Source organism: Didymella exigua, assembly GCF_010094145.1.
Source record: "Didymella exigua CBS 183.55 unplaced genomic scaffold M421scaffold_2, whole genome shotgun sequence".
NCBI classification, from domain to species: domain Eukaryota; kingdom Fungi; phylum Ascomycota; class Dothideomycetes; order Pleosporales; family Didymellaceae; genus Didymella; species Didymella exigua.
The window spans coordinates 791,852-811,819 of NW_022984776.1; the positions used below are offsets into that span (position 1 = coordinate 791,852).

General features: G+C 54.8%; 10 protein-coding genes across 10 annotated transcripts; 5 read left to right on the plus strand and 5 right to left on the minus strand.

The window, feature by feature from the left end:
- Positions 1–226: 226 nt before the first annotated feature.
- Positions 227–996, minus strand: M421DRAFT_415795 (NDUFA12-domain-containing protein). Its single transcript, XM_033590832.1, has 7 exons — positions 934–996; positions 855–875; positions 777–783; positions 642–722; positions 548–590; positions 339–497; positions 227–289 (listed from the first exon to the last, which is right to left on the minus strand). The coding sequence occupies exons 1-7, from the start codon at positions 982–984 to the stop codon at positions 238–240; spliced, it is 414 nt and encodes a 137-aa protein (XP_033453700.1). The 5' UTR covers positions 985–996; the 3' UTR covers positions 227–237.
- A 150-nt stretch (positions 997–1,146) lies between these two features.
- Positions 1,147–3,481, plus strand: M421DRAFT_415796 (CDP-diacylglycerol-glycerol-3-phosphate 3-phosphatidyltransferase). The gene is made up of 2 exons (XM_033590833.1): positions 1,147–1,435; positions 1,741–3,481. Exons 1-2 carry the CDS (start codon positions 1,295–1,297, stop codon positions 3,118–3,120), a joined length of 1,521 nt encoding a protein of 506 aa, XP_033453701.1. The 5' UTR covers positions 1,147–1,294; the 3' UTR covers positions 3,121–3,481.
- On the minus strand, positions 3,329–4,984 carry M421DRAFT_197634 (uncharacterized protein). Its single transcript, XM_033588072.1, has 3 exons — positions 4,302–4,984; positions 3,895–4,253; positions 3,329–3,831 (listed from the first exon to the last, which is right to left on the minus strand). Exons 1-3 carry the CDS (start codon positions 4,859–4,861, stop codon positions 3,476–3,478), a joined length of 1,275 nt encoding a protein of 424 aa, XP_033453702.1. The 5' UTR covers positions 4,862–4,984; the 3' UTR covers positions 3,329–3,475.
- A 955-nt stretch (positions 4,985–5,939) lies between these two features.
- M421DRAFT_97599 (magnesium transporter ALR1) lies at positions 5,940–7,922 on the minus strand (the record flags this gene model as incomplete). The annotated part of the gene is made up of 1 exon (XM_033598519.1): positions 5,940–7,922. One exon carries the CDS (start codon positions 7,920–7,922, stop codon positions 5,940–5,942), a length of 1,983 nt encoding a protein of 660 aa, XP_033453703.1.
- A 1,141-nt stretch (positions 7,923–9,063) lies between these two features.
- Positions 9,064–9,475, plus strand: M421DRAFT_864 (SPC12-domain-containing protein; the record flags this gene model as incomplete). Its single annotated transcript, XM_033597590.1, has 3 exons — positions 9,064–9,114; positions 9,164–9,223; positions 9,275–9,475. The coding sequence occupies 3 exons, from the start codon at positions 9,064–9,066 to the stop codon at positions 9,473–9,475; spliced, it is 312 nt and encodes a 103-aa protein (XP_033453704.1).
- A 223-nt stretch (positions 9,476–9,698) lies between these two features.
- On the minus strand, positions 9,699–10,140 carry M421DRAFT_52432 (RING/U-box; the record flags this gene model as incomplete). Its single annotated transcript, XM_033595021.1, has 2 exons — positions 9,699–9,797; positions 9,847–10,140. The coding sequence occupies 2 exons, from the start codon at positions 10,138–10,140 to the stop codon at positions 9,699–9,701; spliced, it is 393 nt and encodes a 130-aa protein (XP_033453705.1).
- Positions 10,141–10,694: 554 nt separating this feature from the next.
- M421DRAFT_51861 (uncharacterized protein) lies at positions 10,695–12,562 on the plus strand (the record flags this gene model as incomplete). Its single annotated transcript, XM_033594973.1, has 2 exons — positions 10,695–10,804; positions 10,870–12,562. Coding segments are annotated over 2 exons (1,803 nt in total), but the record flags the coding sequence as incomplete, so codon positions are not given.
- A 158-nt stretch (positions 12,563–12,720) lies between these two features.
- Positions 12,721–13,480, plus strand: M421DRAFT_197721 (uncharacterized protein). The gene is made up of 2 exons (XM_033588073.1): positions 12,721–13,389; positions 13,448–13,480. The coding sequence occupies exon 1, from the start codon at positions 12,878–12,880 to the stop codon at positions 13,256–13,258; it is 381 nt and encodes a 126-aa protein (XP_033453707.1). The 5' UTR covers positions 12,721–12,877; the 3' UTR covers positions 13,259–13,389; positions 13,448–13,480.
- A 164-nt stretch (positions 13,481–13,644) lies between these two features.
- On the plus strand, positions 13,645–15,034 carry M421DRAFT_867 (uncharacterized protein; the record flags this gene model as incomplete). The annotated part of the gene is made up of 4 exons (XM_033597594.1): positions 13,645–13,666; positions 13,716–13,826; positions 13,872–14,186; positions 14,235–15,034. The coding sequence occupies 4 exons, from the start codon at positions 13,645–13,647 to the stop codon at positions 15,032–15,034; spliced, it is 1,248 nt and encodes a 415-aa protein (XP_033453708.1).
- Positions 15,035–15,202: 168 nt separating this feature from the next.
- M421DRAFT_868 (uncharacterized protein) lies at positions 15,203–15,570 on the minus strand (the record flags this gene model as incomplete). The annotated part of the gene is made up of 2 exons (XM_033597595.1): positions 15,203–15,352; positions 15,406–15,570. 2 exons carry the CDS (start codon positions 15,568–15,570, stop codon positions 15,203–15,205), a joined length of 315 nt encoding a protein of 104 aa, XP_033453709.1.
- Between the last annotated feature and the right edge of the window lie 4,398 nt (positions 15,571–19,968).

Sequence of the window (19,968 nt, forward strand, 5' to 3'; positions counted from 1 at the left end):
AGGCGTCGTTAACACATGTAATAATAGGGACGACGAATTTATGACTGACGACCGATAACCATTCAGACATAATAATCATTAAAGATCGACTAAGGGATCGCGATAGCAATACCCGGCACGACAACCGAGACCTAGAATTCTGCACAGGGAAAATGGGGTCGCTGAATGAAATTGATGTGAACTTTGACCTTTGATTCGTCCTTGATATATACGATGCTAACAAAAGAAACCGGACCTCTACGCCCGCGCCTTGGCGGTGGGTGTCCATGCAGAGTACTTGTTCTTGACTCTGCAGTCTTGTCAGTATGTCGGAGATCAAGAAGGAATCGATCACGCACGTGCTGTATGGCTTGTATCCAGAGCGGCTCCAGGTGAGGGTAGGCCTGTGCTCCTTGGGCTCCCACACGCGAGCCTCACGCTGGAGGAGCTTGTCCTCAACCGGCGACTTGTCGACCACGTAGGACATCCAAGCGTGCCATCCGGGCTCGATCTGGGAGCTGCGCAATCGTTAGCCAGGCTCACATGGCTGGTCCCAGAGCCAACTGACGGATCGAACTCATGGTCCTTGTAGTCCACCCAGCGGGTTCTCACTGCCAATCGTCAATTCCGCCCTCAAGTACTCCATTCTTTAATATGCCTACAGGGAAGCTCCTCTGCGAGATTCTCGTAGTACTTGTTGCCATACTTGTCGAGGCCAATGAAGGTTCCAGCCTTGGTATCACCTGCGCCTGGTCAGCCCACCGCCCTCTCTTCGGCATAGTCGTCTCCGAGCATACCAATGTGCTATAAAGTGCGCGCGGCCTCGGTCAGTCGCGTCTACGGGCGGTGGTCGAAGCGTGGGGTCGAATGCGTACCTGCATCTGGTGGCCATATTCCTGTGGAAAGAGGTCAATTAGCGCTGTAATTTGCAAGGGAGCTGCGGAAAATAAATACCTTGAATCCAATCTTGCGCAAATTGCGCAGCGTCCTCATAAGTGTCGACATGGCGGCGTTGTCTGTACTGACGTTCCTGCCGACCAGTCGTGAATCGTTGATTGACGATGCCGCCAAGCCGCAGTTGCGCTTTCCTTGTTGTGGTTTAAGCTGATGTGACCCCTGCTTTGAAAGAGCATCAAAACTTCAGGAGGCTCAAGCACGGCGCAACAACATCAAGGGACGACTTTCGTATTTCAACATGATAATAAGAGGGTGTTTGAGATCGCAACTACCCAGAGTTGCTGCAAAGAGGAGCTTCAGAATATTCGCACGGCCTGCGAGGACAACAAGGCGGTATTCGACAGCGAATGCGCCTCCCATGGCTTCAGCACCGCAGAGTCAAGCTTCTATGCTTGCCACAATCACGACGGATCTGGACAGGATAGCACCAAGATTTGAGATGCAACCAGATCAAATTACGATAATCCAGACGCCGGCCGAGTTCTATGAAACGCTCAAAGTAGGTTGATGGCATTTCCTCATCTCGTTCTCGAAGCGGACTCGAAGCTAGCCGCAATATATGACATTGCAGACCACATCTCCTGCTGTGCCAAACGTCTGTTTTCATTTTCCATTTCCTTATTAAGTGTACGTCCGTTCCGTGCGACATGTTTGGTCTTCTTTCAAAAGTCATCACTGGGCATGAATGGTACGAGCAATCGATGATGCACGGCCAGCTTGTAGGCTCTGGAGCGCAGAAAAGCTCCCCACGTACGAACCATGAGCCCCATCATGTGTTCACAGCAATTTACTGACCAATCACAGACCAACATCTCCAACGCTCAGCGTCGTGTCTATTTGTCAACATTGTACATTGGCAAGACCGAGCATGAGCTCATCTCCACAATCCGTACAGCACTTCAGCACAATCCCAATCTGCACGTGTCCTTTTTGACAGACTCTCTTCGTGGGACTCGCGAGACGCCTGAACCATCAAGTGCATCTCTGCTCGCGCCCTTGATCTCAGAGTTCGGCGCAGAGCGAGTAGAGGTGCGCATGTACCACACGCCCAACCTGACCGGCTTTCGAAAGAAATACATCCCCAAGCGTATCAACGAAGGCTGGGGCTTGCAACATATGAAGCTCTACGGTGTCGACGACGAGATCATTATGTCCGGCGCAAACCTGAGTTCAGACTATTTCACCAATCGCCAAGATAGATACCACCTCTTCCGCTCCAAGGAATTGACAGACTACTTTGCCAAGATCCATGATGGCGTCGCAAAACTATCCTTCGACATCCAACCCTCTGATAAGGAAGGAAGTGGCGGCTATACCATGACCTGGCCTACCAGCAACCCTGCGCCTTCGCCCCTTGACTCGCCATTGAACTTCAAGAGTAGCGCATCAAAGCACCTAAGTCACCTTCTCACGCCCTCGAACTCTCCAGTACGCCAAGTATCCGCCTCACCAAGCACAACAACAATTTACCCCGTTCTCTCCCTCGTCCCGCTGCTCAGCACCTCCACAGAGCTCCCCGCGCTCACCACAATCCTAACCTCGCTCGCCCGCCCGCCCTTCATAGGCTCAACATGGACATTCACAGCTGGCTACTTCAACATGACATCCTCATTCCGGCGCCTCCTACTCTCCACACGCCCAGCAAGCGGCACGGTGCTAACCGCTCACCCGCACGCCAACGGCTTCTACGGCAGCAAGGGCGTGAGCGGCATGTTGCCAGACGCCTACACGCACCTCGCGAAGATGTTCCTGCGCAAAGTGAAATACGAGCGTCTCAGCGAGAGCGTGACGCTGAAGGAGTGGAAGTTCGGCAAGGTCAATGAGCAGGGCGGCTGGACGTATCATGCAAAGGGGTTTTGGGTGTCGTTCCCGACCGCCAGGGAGGAGCATACGGCTAGGCAGGAGCCCACTGGAAGCGTAAACAGCGCCCCCGAAGACCCCAGTCTCACCGTCATCGGCTCGTCAAACTACACCAAGCGCTCGTACGAGCTTGATCTCGAAGCCAACGTCATCATCGCTACCTCAGATCCTGGCTTGAGGCACCGCTTGGGCGAGGAGGTGAAGTGGTTGAACGAGCATGCCAAGCCGGTGAGCGAGGCCGAGTTCGAGAAGCCGGAGCGCAAGGTTAGTCTGAGTGTTAGGCTGAGCATGTGGGCTGTGAGGGTGCTTGGCGGTGCGCTGTGAGACGGAATCGAGGACGAAATCTAGGGGAGTAGACGGTGGTGGGAAGGACTTGTACGATTATGTGTTGAGATCTATGGAATCAAAGGATGCTGCTGTAAACAATCGCCATCTACAGAAACTATCGTCGTATCCAGACCAGATTACCACGCTTCCATTTGCCGCCAGTATACCCTCCAAGCCCGTTCTCGCCTGTCGTTCGCAGGCGCAGCAGTCTTACCGAATGGCCAGCGGGGGTCGACCAGGAAGTCGTGAAGCATCTGCTCAAAATTCCCAGGTGGTAGTGGCGGGAGTCAAAAGATGTGCGGTTGTGGAAACAAAGTCAGAGCCGCATCTGTGCCGGCCTTTAGTCGGAGTCCTACTCACCCGCACCATCGGCAACATCGGCACGAGCATCGCGAATGAAGGCCCCGAAGACGCCCGGTTGACGTGCAGCGTTCACAGCTGGGTTAGGCCGCACGGCAGCGCCGTTGACGAGCTGGACGCCAGGGGCAAGCCGGAGATTTGGCTGCGGCGCGCGACCAGCCTCGCGGTCTTGGCGGGCGCGCTCGATGAGTGCGTTGATCTGGGCGACGGTCAGGTTGTCGGCGACGAAGTTGCCCAGGTCGTGCGCGATCATGGGGCGGTGGTGGGAGCAGGTTTTTGCGTGGATGTCGGGGCTGCCGTTGTATAGTCCCAGGCACTCCCAGCAGAAGTTGTGGCGGCAGCGTTTGCCTGGGAAACGTTAGTGTGCGTTGCTGTAGACAGCGGTAGGGGTGGCTGATGATGTGGACTTACACTTCATGTGATCGCAACCGCCATTCTTCTGGATGTTGACGCCGCACTTGGGGCACGGCTTTGCGCCGAGCCGCTTGATTGTCCTCTCGGACTGCTGGTCCTCGCGCCGCTTTACGCTGTTGCAGGAGCCGGAGTGCCAGGGACGGTTGCAGGATAGACAGATCTCGTGCTCGCAGTATGGGCAGGCTGCCTTGTCGATGTCGGTCTCCTTTTGTTTGGACTTGGACTTGGACTTGCTGCTGAACTTGTGCTTACTGCCACAATCTTCGGCGGAGAAGTAGATGCCGCACGCCGGGTTGAGGCATGCGATGTATGCTGCATCAGCAGCGAGAGTAAACTTTGTGACAGCTGTATCCCATCTGCATGCTGTCAGTGTCTGCGTATGAAAGTTGGGGGGTAGTGCTTACGTCTCAAAGAGGGCCTTGGGCAAGATCTTCTTCAGTGCGGTGTGGTCGAGAACAGCCTCACATTGTGGAAACATACAAGGTAGATGGGCTTCGGTGAGCTCGCGCGCCGACACTTTCGTCTTGATCTGCCTCTGGATGCAAATATTGCATACCTGTTCGAAGTGTTGGCAGTCTGCCTCCATGTCAGATGCCGTGAAGCTGCGCTTAGCGGGCTTCTCAGTAGCGCAGATGATGCATTCGGTTTTCGAAGGGCGAGCCTGCTTTTCCGGCTTCGGCGGTAGTATGGTCTTCGCAACCTTCTTGCGGCCTGCCTTCGACTTCGAAGAGACCTCCGACTTGATGAAGCGCCCTCGAGCATCTCGGGCAGGTCCGGTGGTAGCCTTCTCTCTGGGTTTCGTAGGATGTGCAGCTGATGCTTCTAGTAGTGACGTGTCTTCGAGGACGATGGGGTCGCGGGCTGAGCCAGGTCGAACCGTGGTCATGACCTGACGAGGGTCCATGCGGCGCCCAGGCCGCGCGCTTAATCGCGTGCCCACTCCCAGGCGTGTGGATGGTGCCATTGGTAATACAAGTCGAGGTGGCTGAGGTTGATGTTGAGGTAGGTGGATGGCGAGGTCCCTTAAGAAATGCAGGCAGCCGCGCGAGGTTATGTATCAGGCGCTGACCAGTGGGCGGTGAAAGCGTTTGTTGTCGAGCGCTTTGCGACCACCGCGCGTCCGAGTCATCACCGGTGCATCCTTTTTGAAGTGAAGGCAGAGAGTCTTGGTACTTCACTTGAGACCCATTGCAGGAAGACCTCGTGAGAAGTTACAATGCCGGAACATGTGAGATTAAAAGTCGATACAAACAAGCATGGCGAGGTGCATTCGCAAACACTTCGGAGTGTTCACACGGAGATAGTGATATCGAAGGGGATATGATGCGTTCTGATGCGTGCAAGCATCTGTCGCGCCCCAGAATAGTTTGCATCTCATATCGGATGGGACATGTGCTTTTACATCAAAAGGGAGCCAAAGGACCCCGGTCCATTTGCTGTGAGATTCCCTCCTCTTTTTCACAGACCTTTGACGCGTATTGATGCTTTGCCGATGTCGAAGCTGTTAAAGATGTGGTGAGAAGGGGTCTGATATCGAAGGATCGAGGTTCAATTTCCAATTTGAGCGATGACATACCGGTACCGGTAACGCCTCGACTGCTACTTCTAGCCAGCTACAAGATCACATCTCCTCTACATGAAAGGCAGATTGTCATGACTTGAATGCTCCTCATAAGAACGCACCCCATGCCTTCCCTAATGGAGTGAGTGTTCGTACACACCACTGAGCCATGCATTCCAGCTCAACCTCGGATCGCCGGGAGGTGATTGCACGCATGGCGCGATTAGCATGCACAAGCAAAAGAGGCGTGAAATGTCTGCACATTTATGGCGGGAACGAAAAACCACTTTTTTATATATACGACTAAGTAAACAAACAACAACCCAACGGCCGACGCCTCGCTGTACATAATATGCACACCAAGATCTACAATGCGATCGTTAAAGGTCATCTCTAAGCAACAGCGACAAACAAAAAGGCAAGAGCAATATGTATGAGAAAAGAGCAGATAAAAGCGAACATAAAAAGACAAGAGCAACATCTAAATGTACCTCAGCCTCCTTGCAACACCCAGGCAGACCGCGACGAACAAGGCGATCGTACCCAGGATTCCGTAGAACCAAATCGGGCTGCCATCCTGCCCAGGAACGTGGACGTTCATACCGAACAGACCACAGATCAAGTTAAGCGGAACGAGGATCGTCGCAATGACCGTGACTTTCTGGAGGGTGTTGTTGCTAGCGTTGCCCTGGATGACCTGGTCGACCGAGATCTGCGCGAGGTAGTTGGAGTGCGCGCGACTCAGCATCTTCTCGAAATGCGCCAAGTTGGACATCATGGTGACGACGTGATCCTGGATATCGCTAAGGTAGAGACCGACGTCGCCACGGGGCGCGACGCTGTAAGATTCGTTGCACCGCTTGGCGAAGCCCTTGATGACGTCGGCTTTACCGCCGAGGAGGCGCAGCAGCTGCATGACCCGCTTGCGAGCGTCGCCAACTGCACGCAAGATGGCGCGGGAGTCCTCAATGCGGGCTGTGAAGACTTGGTCTTCGATGGCCTCAGCCTCGTCCTCGATGCCGCGGATGACAGGGCCAAAGCTGTCGACAATGTCGTCAATGAGGGCGTAGCAGATCCAATCGGCGTTGAGGTTGATGTAGTCGCGGAGGCGGCTGATACGCTTGCGAACATTGAGAGTGTGAGGGCTCTCAGAGAACGTAAATGTAAGCAGCCCCTCCTTGAACACTACAGCGTAGAAGTTGAGCGGCTCCAAGTAGTCTTCGGACTCCTTGTCGGCTTGATAGAAGGAGCGAAAAGACACAAAGTAGTACTGGTGGAACAGCTCCACCTTCTCACGCGGCTCCTGAATACAGATATCCTCGCGAGTAAGCGGGTGAACACCGAAAGCCTTGCAGATGGCAAACACTTCCTCCTCGGTCGGGTTGACCATGTCCATCCAGAAGACACCACCATCAGGAGGAATCTCGAAGAGGTCACGGAAGCGCTCACCAGGCATGAGCAGACCGCCCAGCTCCGCAGCGTGGATTGTGTCGTCCATCTCGGAAGAGAAGAATGTGAAGCGGTTCCCAGAGAGGCCAGAAACGTCCTTGTTGTTCTCGTTGTACATGTGCGCCAGGCCCTCCTCTGCAAGCTTCTCCTGGATGGCTGGGTCGACATTCTTCAGAGTAGCAGTCTCAATGTCGTCCTTGCGGTTGGTCTGGCTGGACTTTGGTCGAAGGTCTGAGAAAATCTTCTTGGACATCTGAGATGCAACGCTGGGCTTGTGGCGCAAGTCCTGAGCAATTGGAGTCCTCTCCTGACACTCTGCGACAAACTCCTCCAGCTCTTCGTAGTCGAAGCGGGTTGTCTTTCCAAAGTCCTCCTCCACGGGAAAGCACACGTCCTCCTCGGCAGAGCTGGCGGCTGATACAGTCTTGATGCTCTTCACGTCCTCAGGGCGCTCATCGCTGATGGTCGGGCGGCGTGCGGTAGCCCGGGAGTGCGTCCTCTGAAGGTTCAGCTCGACGAAAGACGGAGGACGGCTGTTGGCAGTGTTTGCTCGCTCACGGCGGCGGTTAGGACCAGCGAACGCGTCCACAGAGTTGGGAGGGGACGTCGAGCGCGATGTCGTAGAGGACGCGCGAGACCTGACGAGGCGCTCGATGGCTGGGTCGCGAGGACGCCTGAAAGTGTCGCGACGCTGTGATGGGCTATGGGCTTGGACAGAGCCACGACGGCCGTAGCCCTCAGGGGACAAGTACGGACCATCATCATCAACCACGGCGTTCTCCTCGAAATCGCGAGCAGTGATTCCACCTGCCTCGAGAGCTTCGTTGACTTGGATGAGCAGGTTCGGGCGGTCGATCTGGCCGTTGATGCTAGCAAAGGTTGGTCGGCGCGAACGAGCAGGAGGCGGCGAGTCAGCGCGAGGCATGGACTGGGGCTGGCGGCGGTGGTCGTCGAGTTCAGACACCGGGGTGCTGAACCTCGTCTCGGACTTGTCAGAGCGTGGAGTGTCAGACATTTTGGTGGCGCGGGCGACGAATGAGCTTGACTCCAAGGGTTCTTCTTGTTCTTTGATTAAGCCAGCTTTGTTGTTGTGAACGTCCAGATGAAGATCTCTTGCGGGGGCAAGAAACCTCAAGGTTCGGCGAGTCGCTTGTGAGCGATCACCTCCAAGGCGCGTTCAACTTGACTAGAGGCCTTGCGTAGGGTCCTCCCCTACACTCAGCCGCTGGGGGAAAGTTTCCGGTAGCCAGACTTCCTGATCCTAAGGGAACAAGGAAGAGTTTGTAGATACGGTAGATCGAAAGCGAATGTGTCTGTGAGTGCTGGTTGAGCCCAGTTATGGCGGCTTCTTGTAGTCGCCTCCGTAGACCCACGCCTTTGGGCCGAGAAGGGGACGGATGGAGGAGAACTTGTGAAGGTAAAGCCCCGCCAACTTGATGGTTTGGTTGAAATAGGACGCCGAGGCGTCAGGAGGCGTTGTGGAGGGTAATGGTGATTAAAACGGGAGCCCGGGGTTCGATCAGTCGCAGTCGTGGGCGGTGACGTCCACTGGTGGGTGAGGGGTTTCCTGCGAGCGAGTCAGCGATGCAGCTCGTGATGTGCAGTCGCTGGTACTGGCGTCGACCGTACTGAGGAAATTCGACTTCAAGTGCTTTGGCGTTGTTTGTCAGGGGTTTTACAAGGTCCTAGGGACGGTGTGGTGGTGTTTGGGCGGAGGTGGGCAGCAGTGAGGTTATGTATAGCGCGCGGGCCGTCGGGCTGTCAAGCTTTTTCAGTGAACCTAGCCGTGGCTGGTGGTTTGGTTCGATGCTAGGGCAACATGCACAAAAGTGACGCATCCAGACCAGGGCCCCTGGAATCGCGCAGCTGAAACAGGTGACTCTCTGTGGCGCTCTGACTGGCTTTGACAGTGTGATGGCAGCGTTTGGCAAGTTTGGGCTTGTCACATGCATGGGTGCGTCAGGTTCGCTCAGCCTCCAGCCGCGTCGGCGGACTTTGCTAGGTTCTGCGGGAGATCCCTGCAGGTGCGTCTCGGGGAAGGTGCCACCTGGGCCCTGGGAGACTCACCCGGTAACGCGAGGCAACACGGTTTCTTGATCGTACCCACGACCAACGTGACCCGCGACGTCAGCACGCTACACACCTACACCGCCGCCATGTCTGAACAGATGCTCGAGCAGGTGCGCGAGGCGGTCGAGGGCCAGATCGTAGGTGCAGCGGTTCGCCAATCGCGGTTACGGGGACTGACGTGTGCAGGACTTTGAGGGCCAGCGGCTGGCGGAGATGCTGACCACAGTGCTGCTCGGTGCAGCAGGCGTACGTTCTTGACTCTTGTCCATGTGCGCTTCACAGCACTCACCAGCCCAGATCATTGCCTTCCTCGTTGGCTTCGCGCAGCAGGACATCACGATCGCGCTCTACATTGGCCTCGCCGGCACCGCCCTCACATTCCTCATCGTCGTCCCTCCGTGGCCTTTCTACAACAAGAACCCTGAAGACTGGCTGCCGGCGCACAACGTATCGGCGTCAAGCTACAGCATCGACGTGGACGGGCAGAAGGTCGGATAGACACGGCTTCATGCAACAATCGTGGAGGCAGAGGTATACAGCCGCAAACAACCCAATAGTATAACCGTACTCGGTAGTTCATTCATTCGACGACTCCGCCGGCAATGCTAATCTGCTCTCGTGTTCTCATGACCTTTTATAAGCCCAGTGACGCCAGACGTCCGTAATGAAACCCAGACCCAAGCGCTGCTTGCTATACACAGAAGATGCTGTCTCCAAGCCTCTATCGCCCGTACTTCTGGAACTCCCAGTCTCGATTGTCGAGCGGGCACACCTGTCGTGTCTTGAGCCACCGCGAGATACAGTGGAAGTGGAAGGCGTGCTGCGACCGATTAGCTACCATGACTCAGGATCGCGTGACGCTGACGTACGTTGCAGATGCCCCAGGCGACGGTGCACTCTTCGCTCGTGGCGGACGCCTGGTTGGCCTGGCACTCGATGCAGAGGTCCATGATGTGGTTGCGGCAGATGGCGCAGTTGTCGACGACGATGTCCCAAGCCCAGAGAGCTACCGCGTTCCACTGCGCTCTGTTAATGCACAGCCAGTCTTGCCTGAATCTCACACGCCGACTCACCTTCTTGACCTCAAAGCGCTTCTTGTCGCCGCTGTCTGTGCTGGCACCAGCCTTGGCGACCTTTGTCTTGGGCGCAGGCGCATCTGCCATGTCAACGTCCGCCATGGTTGCTGCGGATGTGGGGGTTGCGGGGAACTGATAGAGCTGTTCGACGGCGGTGATGGCGGCTGACGGTGGTATCGGCAGCGGTAGCGTATGGAGAGACAGTCCAGCTCACGGGGTATTTGGGCGCGGCGCAGTGGAGGTGAAAGCTGCTTGCCTTGTCGATGTTCACACCATGGAGAGGCAACAGTCGGTCGTGCCTGCGGAGCTCCAGCAAGCACAGACCAGCACCTGAACCACAGGTCGACAAGTCGACGAACATTGAAAGGGAGGGCAAGAAGCCCTGAAACCACTGGATATGTCCATGTAGTCGCCTACAGACCCTTTGCCAGGCCTCTCATTCACGCACAAATGCTCGAATCTGCTCTGTGGTCAAATTGTCTCAAGAGAAGCCGTTGCACGCACCGCTTGCGTCAGTGCCTGGCCGGGTTCAGGCTGAGGCTGTGACGCTCGCCGCCCGAAGAACAAGGCTGTGCGAACTCCGTATAGTCACCACCGGCGCAACCGACAACGTATCTCTCCACTCTCTCACTCGTCCTCCTCCGTTTCACACAACGACCCGCGCCTATCACTACTCTTGCGCCCTGGACATGAACCTTCCACTCTCTCGCAACCACCCAACTACGCTTCACCAGACCCACACAACAGCCCCGTCCTGCCGCGACATCAGTTGATCTCACCCAAAGCCATTTAGCACCCCGACGACATCTACTAGAGTCGCCCACCCTTCCACTTGCATACACACACGTCGCGCCTGCCTTACATGTCGACTGGCCAGAGTATAGCGTCTCCTCGCGCCCCGCGCGGCCAGCGCCAGCCGAGCGCAGCACAGCCCGGACAGGAGAACAGCAACAACGCCAGACAGTCACAGCGCCGGCCGAGGGGCGGCAGGAATCACCACAACGCTGCGCATGCCTCCCCGACCAAGGCGCCAAATTTCGACCCCTCATTGTCAGAGGGCGGCGGCGCCTACACCACCGACGATGCCCGAGCACCCCCTCGCAGCGCGAAGAAGCACACGCGCGGACAGTCTTCGCACGATCGCACCTTCTCGCCCATGGGTGCGCAAACCTCCTTGACCGACACCGAAGCCGGCCTGAATCGTGCCTCTGCCACACCCATGAAGATCCAAGGCGCATATGCTGGTCCTACCTTCCACGCTTCTCCTGCGCCTTCGGCCTTGCCCATCCCCAAGTTCCTGTCACGCTCGGTGCCAGCAAAGCCTGCGCCAGGTCCGCCTACGCCGCCTCCGGACAACAGCTCCGGCTCCGACTCTGCGAGCCCGTCTCCTTCGCCGTCCCGCGCACCCATAGCCATTCCTGCACGTCATGACGACTCTCCACTCGACATGCTTTTCAGGGCCGACAAGGCTGAGAGGGCCAAGAACACCGCCTTCAGCCCCAATCAGGCTCCAGTCAGGCCCCAGCAACTTCAGCAAGAGTACAATGTCTTCCCCATCGAGCTCGACGGAGAGGGCAGGAACTCACACATGTCTCCACCTCCCTTTCAATCGCCCGGTGGACACCGTTCTGTGACAGATCCTTCGAGGGTGCCGCAACTCAAGGATGTGCAACAGCCGAACAATGGAAACGGCGTTATGCAGGACCTCATGAACAGGTTGTCCATGTCGCAGAAGAACCCGCAGGCTCCCATGGAAACGCCGCCTCGACAAGCGCTGCAGGCTCCAGGCAATTTCCAGTCGCCTCAGTTTACACCTTCTCCTTTCCACACTGGCCGACCTTCGGCCAACCGCAGCGTTTCAGGTCCTACGACGCCAGCGCAGGCCCCTCAGGACGGTCCAGACTTCTTCTACGGCAACCGCAACCTTTCACCGATGTTCAAAGCAGCGCAGGGTGACACGCCGAAGCGCAACTCTGGCTTGCGTACTGAGGTCACTGCGGACTCTCCTACTGTTCAGCAGAACATGTTTCAAGACTTCCCTTCTATTGCTTCTGCAAACGCTATGGATCCCAACGTGTTCTCGCGCGATCAGCCCGCTAGTGGAGGTCAAGGGCCGACAAACACGCGTCGTGGGTCTGTACCTTACGGCCAAACCCAGCAGAGGCAGCCCAACAAGCACGTCACGCAGACGCCTGGCCGATATCAGCAACGCCAGGATAACCATCAGCGCGGCAGGGGCAACTTCCACGGACAGGGTCCCAAGCACGGCAAGCCAGCGGCCAATGCCCCTCCGGCAACTGCGCCCAGGCCCGCTACGACTATGATGTCTTTCGTACCTGCCTCAGTATCCGCGAAGCCGAAGGCAAAGCTGGCAGAGCAGCTGGCTGCTTCTGCGCCTCCGGCGACGGCCGTCCCACCTCCCAAGACTTCAACAACCGATACGTTGGCTCTAGAGCAGGATCTCAAGCGCATGCTCAACCTTAACCTTACCGGAGAAGGCGTTCGATAGCCTTGGGATCCTTGATCTCTAATCGTGGAGGCAATCAGAGCACTCTCACGGAGTAAGTATTTCTCGTTGCATGGCTTGCGGGCGGATTCTACTCTGCTTTGCTTTGCTTTGCTTCATGTCCATCACCTTCGTTTGTCTATATGGTTTTCATTGCGGCCTTTTGTCATGTCCGAAGTCATGTTGCATGACGATTCTGTCTTTTCTCGCTCAGGTGTTGCATGGCGTTTCTCGATATCCCGCAGTGATTGGCATGTCGTCCGGATTCATGGTGGATGCGCTATGGTTTGATCGACTTACTCCAGGCTATGGCATGGTATGGCGGGAGCATCTTGCAGGGACACTTGTTTGCGTGAGATGCATGGTGATGGTGTTAAGAGCAGGAATGGCGTGGTCTATGGTACTAGCTTTGGTACTTTGTTCATCTACATTATTCCCTTCGAGGTGTTTCGGCCGGCTTCAGAGCGGCGGACCTTCTTTGCTAACGATCTGCCATCCGCAACTGGACCCAGGCACGACTTGAACTATCAACACCCGCCACGACATAACACAACTAAAAATAATAAAATATATGGGCATAATGCTCGGCTCAGTCTCTCAAAGAGATTGGGTTTTATGCCTAAGGCGGCTCCCTGTTTGGATTGGACTGTGATGGTGAGCTTCTATCTACTACTGACGAGTTGCAGATGCAAAGAATGACATGGTACCAATCAGATCCACAGTTGCATGGCATCGGTAATGTTCTGCGAAAGCTGTGAGCACTTCCGCCTTCGTGGACATCTCTTCCCACGTGGAACGACGTCACTGCGACTACACCGACATGGACGATCGTAAAGCTACCCGCGAACCCCCTTTCATTTCTCTACTCGCTGACCGGCTGAAATGTAGCCAATCGATGTCGCAGTGCCCCGTGCGGTGAGTGCAGCTCCCTGGTCACGTTCACTTCACTTTCACCTACAACTCGCCACACAGAACGAGTCTTTATTTTGATTTAACACGCGACGCGTTTTACATACCTACTGTTCTCGATCAACCACCTTAAATTCATATCCACACCATCTGTTCGGCGTTGCACACTATTCATAATGAACCGCCTCAAGTCCAAAGGTACGCCTTGAATAACATCGAAACACGAGATACATCTAACGCGTCATAGCTTCACAATTCTTCCAGAACAGCCCGACTCAAGACGAAAATGTGGCGATCACCGCTACAGATCAGGAAGCTGACTTCAGCGCAGGCATCGAGCGCAGCCTGCGGAAGAAGCGTAAGTACGCCTTCTTGTAAGAAGAGTCGCTGCTAACAGGTGCAGCATCGCGGTTCTTTCGCAAGCAGAAAGACAAACCGCTTCCAAGTCCCCCGTACCTCGACCCATCTGAAGGCCCTCCTCCACCACTGCCAAAGGATCATGACCCGAGTGAGCGTGCAGATGCTGTGGTCAGCAATTTGGCCGAGACAGCGGAGACAGAGACGGACAAGTCGCTCCAATCACCTCCAGCCTCCCGCAAATCAGCATCTTCAAAGACACATACAAGTTCAGATAAGGAGAGCCATGACGCAGCACGCAAGACCAAGCAACATCCAGTGCTTAAGAAGCGTCCCAGCTTCGCGTCCCTACGAAAGTCTAGTACGATCCCGTTACTCTTTCCTTCTTGTCTCAGCTAACAGAACTTAGGTTCGCGCGTCTTTCGCTCAAACACGGAAGGCCAGGATCCTCCCCCGCCACCGATGCCCCAGATCCCCATCAAGACACCCACACCAAAGCCGCGCCGACCGAACCTGAGACCATTTGAGTACATCCGCTCCGCACGCTCATCTCGCTCAAACCAAGGTCGCATCAGATCCATCTCTCGTCCAATCTCCCACGTGCAATCGCAGCTGCCTGCGAACTTCGATTCGTACAAAGTGCCCTTCACCGAGCCCATGAGCCCACCTCCGCCACGCCCAGCACGCCCCGGGAGCCTTGACGAGGACCTCGTCGCCCTCGCCCGCGACGGGGGCGCACGCACAATCCTGCACACGCCGAGCCGGGCGCGCACACTCACCGCATCGACGGTCTCTGTCGCCTGGTCTCCGGCCCTGAGCCGCGTCGGCTCGGAAGAAGCATACGCGCGCCTCGGTCTCCCGTCAGGCCACTCGTCGCTCTCCCTCCCTCGGAGCCCGGTCTTCGACTCCCCTCTCGCGGCAAACTTCCCCCTTGATCCGAACCTTCCGCTGCCGTTCTGCGACAGCGATGGCAGTGTACTGGGCTACGGGCGCTTCAGTGCGTACGTCAAGGCGCGCCAGCAGTACGGCAGCGGCGGGTATGGCGACGGCGTTGAGGCGGGCGACAGGGACCAAGGGCCTCTGGAGTTGTACCGCGCGAGCAGGTGTGCGGATTGGACGTTGGAGCGCAGGGTCAGTGGGAAGCTAGGGGAGAGGGGGATGTTGTTCCGAGACCGGTGGGGTGGATGGCATCTTGTGCGTGATATCTAAAGGGAAAGGGGCGCGCGTGAGAGAATACAGACAAGTAGTCAATCAACTAACTTAGCAGTTCGGTAACGACAGCATGCTGCATACGAAGTACATCCAAGGCAAAGCTACAATAAACGACGGCCCTCGAACTCGCTCCACGTCTGCGTCTGCACAGTCCACCTCAATCCATCAGCCACACGGTCCCTCCCGCTTAGCACACGATTTCCTATATTTATAATCGTAGCACCCGCCCTCCTTATTACACTCATACACATTGTCCGCCACCCACGGCGACAGAACCTCATAGCAGTATCCGCAGTACTGGCCCTGTTTGGTGCCCTACACACGTACGTTAGTCATTCGCTTGGAACAAGGCGCTTCGAGAAGCGCACCTTGCGGCATTTGCACGCAGCCTGCGCAACGGCATTGTCGGGGAGCGGCTCTGCGTCGCGAAGGGCGAGCGAGCCGTCGACACCAGCCGCGGGTCCTGTATTGGGGCCCGCGAGGGCGCTGGCCATCAGCACGGTGAATGTGAGGAAGGCTGTGGTTGGCAGCATGGTGGGTGTTTGGTTGGCTTCCAGCGTCTTACAGGGGTGCTGTGCTGGGTGGATGGGCTGGGGATGTTGTGGGCATGGGCGGACTTGACGCGGGGGAGGACGTGTTTAATACGCATTTTGCTTCTGAGGCGCCCTCTCTGGTGCTTAAGCTACAATGTAGAGATGCTGCTCATCCGAGCAATGCGGGACGCTGTACGATACTGCAGAGTTCTCCGTGAGGCCGGTCTGTGCAGCCATGGAGACGGGGGGGTTTCAGGCATCGGTACCTCGTGCTACCGCGTGGATAGGGAGGTGCTGAGAATGCGTGTCGCGGCTTTTGTGCCGTATGACCTGTCGATGATTGAGGCTAGTATGTGAATTCCGGTAAGCACCTATGGCTGACAGAATGACTCTAATTGTTCACTGAGTTCTGACGCTAGATGACGAGATATCTCCCCAAGATGTGCTCGTACCGCGATCGATCTATAGATCTGATCTTCCAGACTATGTCAACTTATCTCTGGTAAGCTACAGCGCTATTCGTGAAACTGGTCAAGTGCGACAGGTGCCATGATACTTTCTTTACAGATGTATATTGGCACCTCAAGTCCACTCGAGACTTGGATTGGCTGACTGTGCTCGCGTTGTATGCACTGAAGGCCACTCATCCTCGATCTTGTTCTGCGTCTTCGCCTCTAGCTATACTCCAAGTGGATAGGAGCACAGGCTGTATGATGTCCTGCTTTGGGCAGCAATCATCACAGTGATCTTGGTGGTTGTCAACATCGCAAAAGCGAGCAATGCGAAGCTGGACTTCGGCTCCAAAGACTCGAAGTGTCACTTTAACCATCCTGGAGAACCGCTACCAATCAAATTTTGACGTCGGCAACATCGAGTTGCTTTGAGGGTGTACAACCACTGAAATGTTGCGTTGCTGGATACAACATCAGAAACAAGATGACTTCAACATTGCTGCGGCATTGTAGCGAGCTCTTCCAGTGAGGGGTAGTTTCAGATAGGTGGTCTGGAGTAGCATGGAATGCTGTGACACAACCAACATGTATCTACGCCATGCAGTTTCCACGCATAATCTTGGTTGGTAACACATGTAACACGCCGGCCCTAAGTTCAAGTAATACAGACATACTACACATCCTAGGATAGATATGGGCCTTTCTTATCATGGGTCATGCTTTCTGCGCGAAAGTGTCATCGGCTTCTCACATATTGCAATAGTTCGACACCCAGCCCATCTCAAAGCTCAGCCTTCTCGTTTCCAGGCTCAGGCTCATCAAAACGATACAAAACATCCGTAAACTATCTGCAGAAGATGCATAAAGCCACACCAGGTCTTCGTCTCCCACGTTCTCAATACCATGCTCCGCATCTCCAAGTATCCAAATCACACTTCTCTTGCTCACCGCGTGCTCTTGTCCGTCTATCATCACCAGCCCGTTGCCCTAAGTGACATAGTAGATCTCAGCCTGCTTATGGCGATGCAGCTTCAAGTGGCCCCGACACCCGGCTGATGCCCCTGGTGCATAGGTTGCGACGCCGACGGTGAATGTGTCTGTTGCCGTCTTCGGAGCGGAGATTTGCATCTTCCAGGAGACTGTGCCGTGAGCGCTCGGGTCCGGGAAGCTTTCTGAATCGACTTTGGTGATTTTTCTTGCGCTCAGAACAATCGCTTTCTGCGACTTCATCTCAACGTTTGTCATGATGGAAGCGCGACGTTTGGAGAGGTTGTGAAATATCGGGATACATGCTGACTTTGCTGCGCCGACGGTTTGATATGGACGACTCTTCCGTTCGCCCTCGGGACAACGGCGGCTTCAGGCCAGTCATCGTGCATGGATGGTTGGTGGAGGTGTGTGAGCAAGTACTTGCCGTTGGGAGTGGCAGGATTACCGACCTTCATGTGGACTGGTTCCCGCGTCTGTGAAAAGCGGCGCGATTGGGCCCCTTCTTCTGACTACTGAATGGGCTCTTTGATGCCTTGGGATGCCAAAGGATGGCCTGATGACTTCTCGAAGAACATGGATGTTAGGACTCAATGCATTGAGATTTAAAAGAAAACTGAAACGCAAACAATGTGGACTGATAGATCCAGTGGTTTTCATGTCTCATTGTACGGCATGAACTAGGCCTCTGTACAGCGTGGACTAGGCCTCTGTACAGCGTGGACTAGGCCTCTGTACAGCGTGGACTAGGCCTCTGTACAGCGTGGACTAGGCGTTGAAGGCAGATTTACGGAATATACAGCAATGCACTGTACACATCTCATAGAATTTACGCCAGAAACGCAAAATCTGGCGCAATTCATGCCGTACTTACTCCACAGGGCTGGAAAGTACAGCATTGCCGCAAGACGAGAGAAACCAAATAAAAACACAGAAACAAGAGTAATCACACAGATGCTCTCGTATGCCATCATTGTGTACAAAAGGTGACCGAACTTCGACGTTCCCACAACAAACACATTGTATCGTTGAGATGATCTGCATGTTGAATAATATTGCATCAGCCTCCCTTGGTGGTCATCGGTTCGGACTTGGGAACTTAGGAAGTGTTGCGAAGTCGCTGCCATCTTTCGGCGAAAAGATCATCCTTTGAGGTTGTTACAGTAATGCCGTCTTCTCTACCGAATTTCGGGCTCTGAAGATAATACTTTGTCGTGCATCAAACTATAGTGAGCAATAGAATGGCCACAGTGAAGCCGCTAAACATGCAAGTACAAAAAAACAGAAGAGAATGGGCGTAGATGAAGCCACACAGACGCTGATGGACACCTTCGAATCGTAAATCTCTTTCTGCACAGTTCTTCTTATAGGGAACTTGCTCGCTGGCATAACATCCCACTGTTTATCTTGCTAGTCGGTAGGCACACATACAACGTTCCGCCTTTAAGGCACCAGAAAGACAAACGCGCCGCCGTCGTAGGTGGTGAATATTATTATAAGGATGATAAGAGGTGAAAAGAGAGGCCAGAGGCGATAACAAAAGTCTAATCCTAATACATACACTCCAGCTGCAGGCTAAGACCTGGGGGCCAAACACACGGAGTACGCAGTGGCAAGGAGTATGGCAAGCCTGAGCAATTAGAGTGTAATCCTTGAGGATGGCTTACTAAGAGACAATATACCTTGGGTAAGAGCTTGTATCAGCGACGAGGTGTAGCGTCGTCATCAATGCAGGGGCACTGCCAGCGCTACGAGGCAGGCATAGGAATCTGGGCATCCGCCGTTGCCTTTTTTCAAGGAAGCAAATTAATGGTGAGATACTGCCGACGCGAACGTCGCGTTAATAGTATATGCAAAGGCGTTGGAGTGGGAATTTGGTGATCGTGATTTGGGCGCAGGGCTAGAAACGCTTCAGCCCGTCTAGTCAAGACTTCAGTGCGACCCCACGTGGCTCTCAGAAAGGGGACCGACCCCTAGACCATATTCACATCGTCACTGTTCTTCCTGGGTCTCCGATCAAATGAAGGTGATCTTGCGGACGCCTGCTGGTACATCTCTCAAGCTGGCGAACATATTGACCATCATGTAAAGCCTGCAAAGAGCGTAAATAGCAACGAGCGGCCAACCCATCCATTCGAACCAAGATTCCAATACGTATAAGTTGCCTATACGCAGAAACAGCAGGGACAGTGCAATACATGCTATACTACTTGCCCTCCACAATCACAACTCAATGTTGGTTGGGAAACGGAACCGCCCCCCAAAAAGATGCAGCGCCACGAAGATAATAGTAATCAAACCAGTAAGAATTTCGGGCCCAACAGATCCAGAAATCCCCGAAGTCCCCTTGAGCTCTATCCTTTGAATAGGGTATGTGTCTTCCGGCAAGGCCTTAGGTGGCCATTAAGTTAACTACCGTGGGCCTGCAAACGTCGAATGGCTTCGCCCACCATGCACCGTACGTGACCAAAGCACATAAGATAATTCCCAGAGTGAACAGTTCCAAAGTCTTGGAATGTTGACCTGAGCGGCGCGGCCGATGATTTGCGTGACGAACCAGACGACTTGAACCAAGGTCAAGGATCTCAAGACCCAGTCAGCCTTGCTGTGATCTTGTTTGTCTGCTCCTTTGATCTTAGGCTAGGAGAGGACATTTTCCTTTAGCTATTCCAGTATGACTCCCGGAATCAAACACATCGCCCTCTGATTGATTTCGATGAAACCACCCACGGTTAGGTAAAAGCATTGCGCAAGCGACCACGAGCGTCTTGTTGACCATGGTCCCTTCAGTACTCTCCACGTTTCTCACCGCACGGGCAACCGAAAGTTCACACAAAGCCCCTAGACACATGGCCCCAGGTGCTATCAGCGCGAACAGCAGGTATCCTACCCACCGCCAGAGAATGCGAAATGCACTCTCACCCTGTTCTGGAAGATTCGGATGTAACGCATTGTAGGT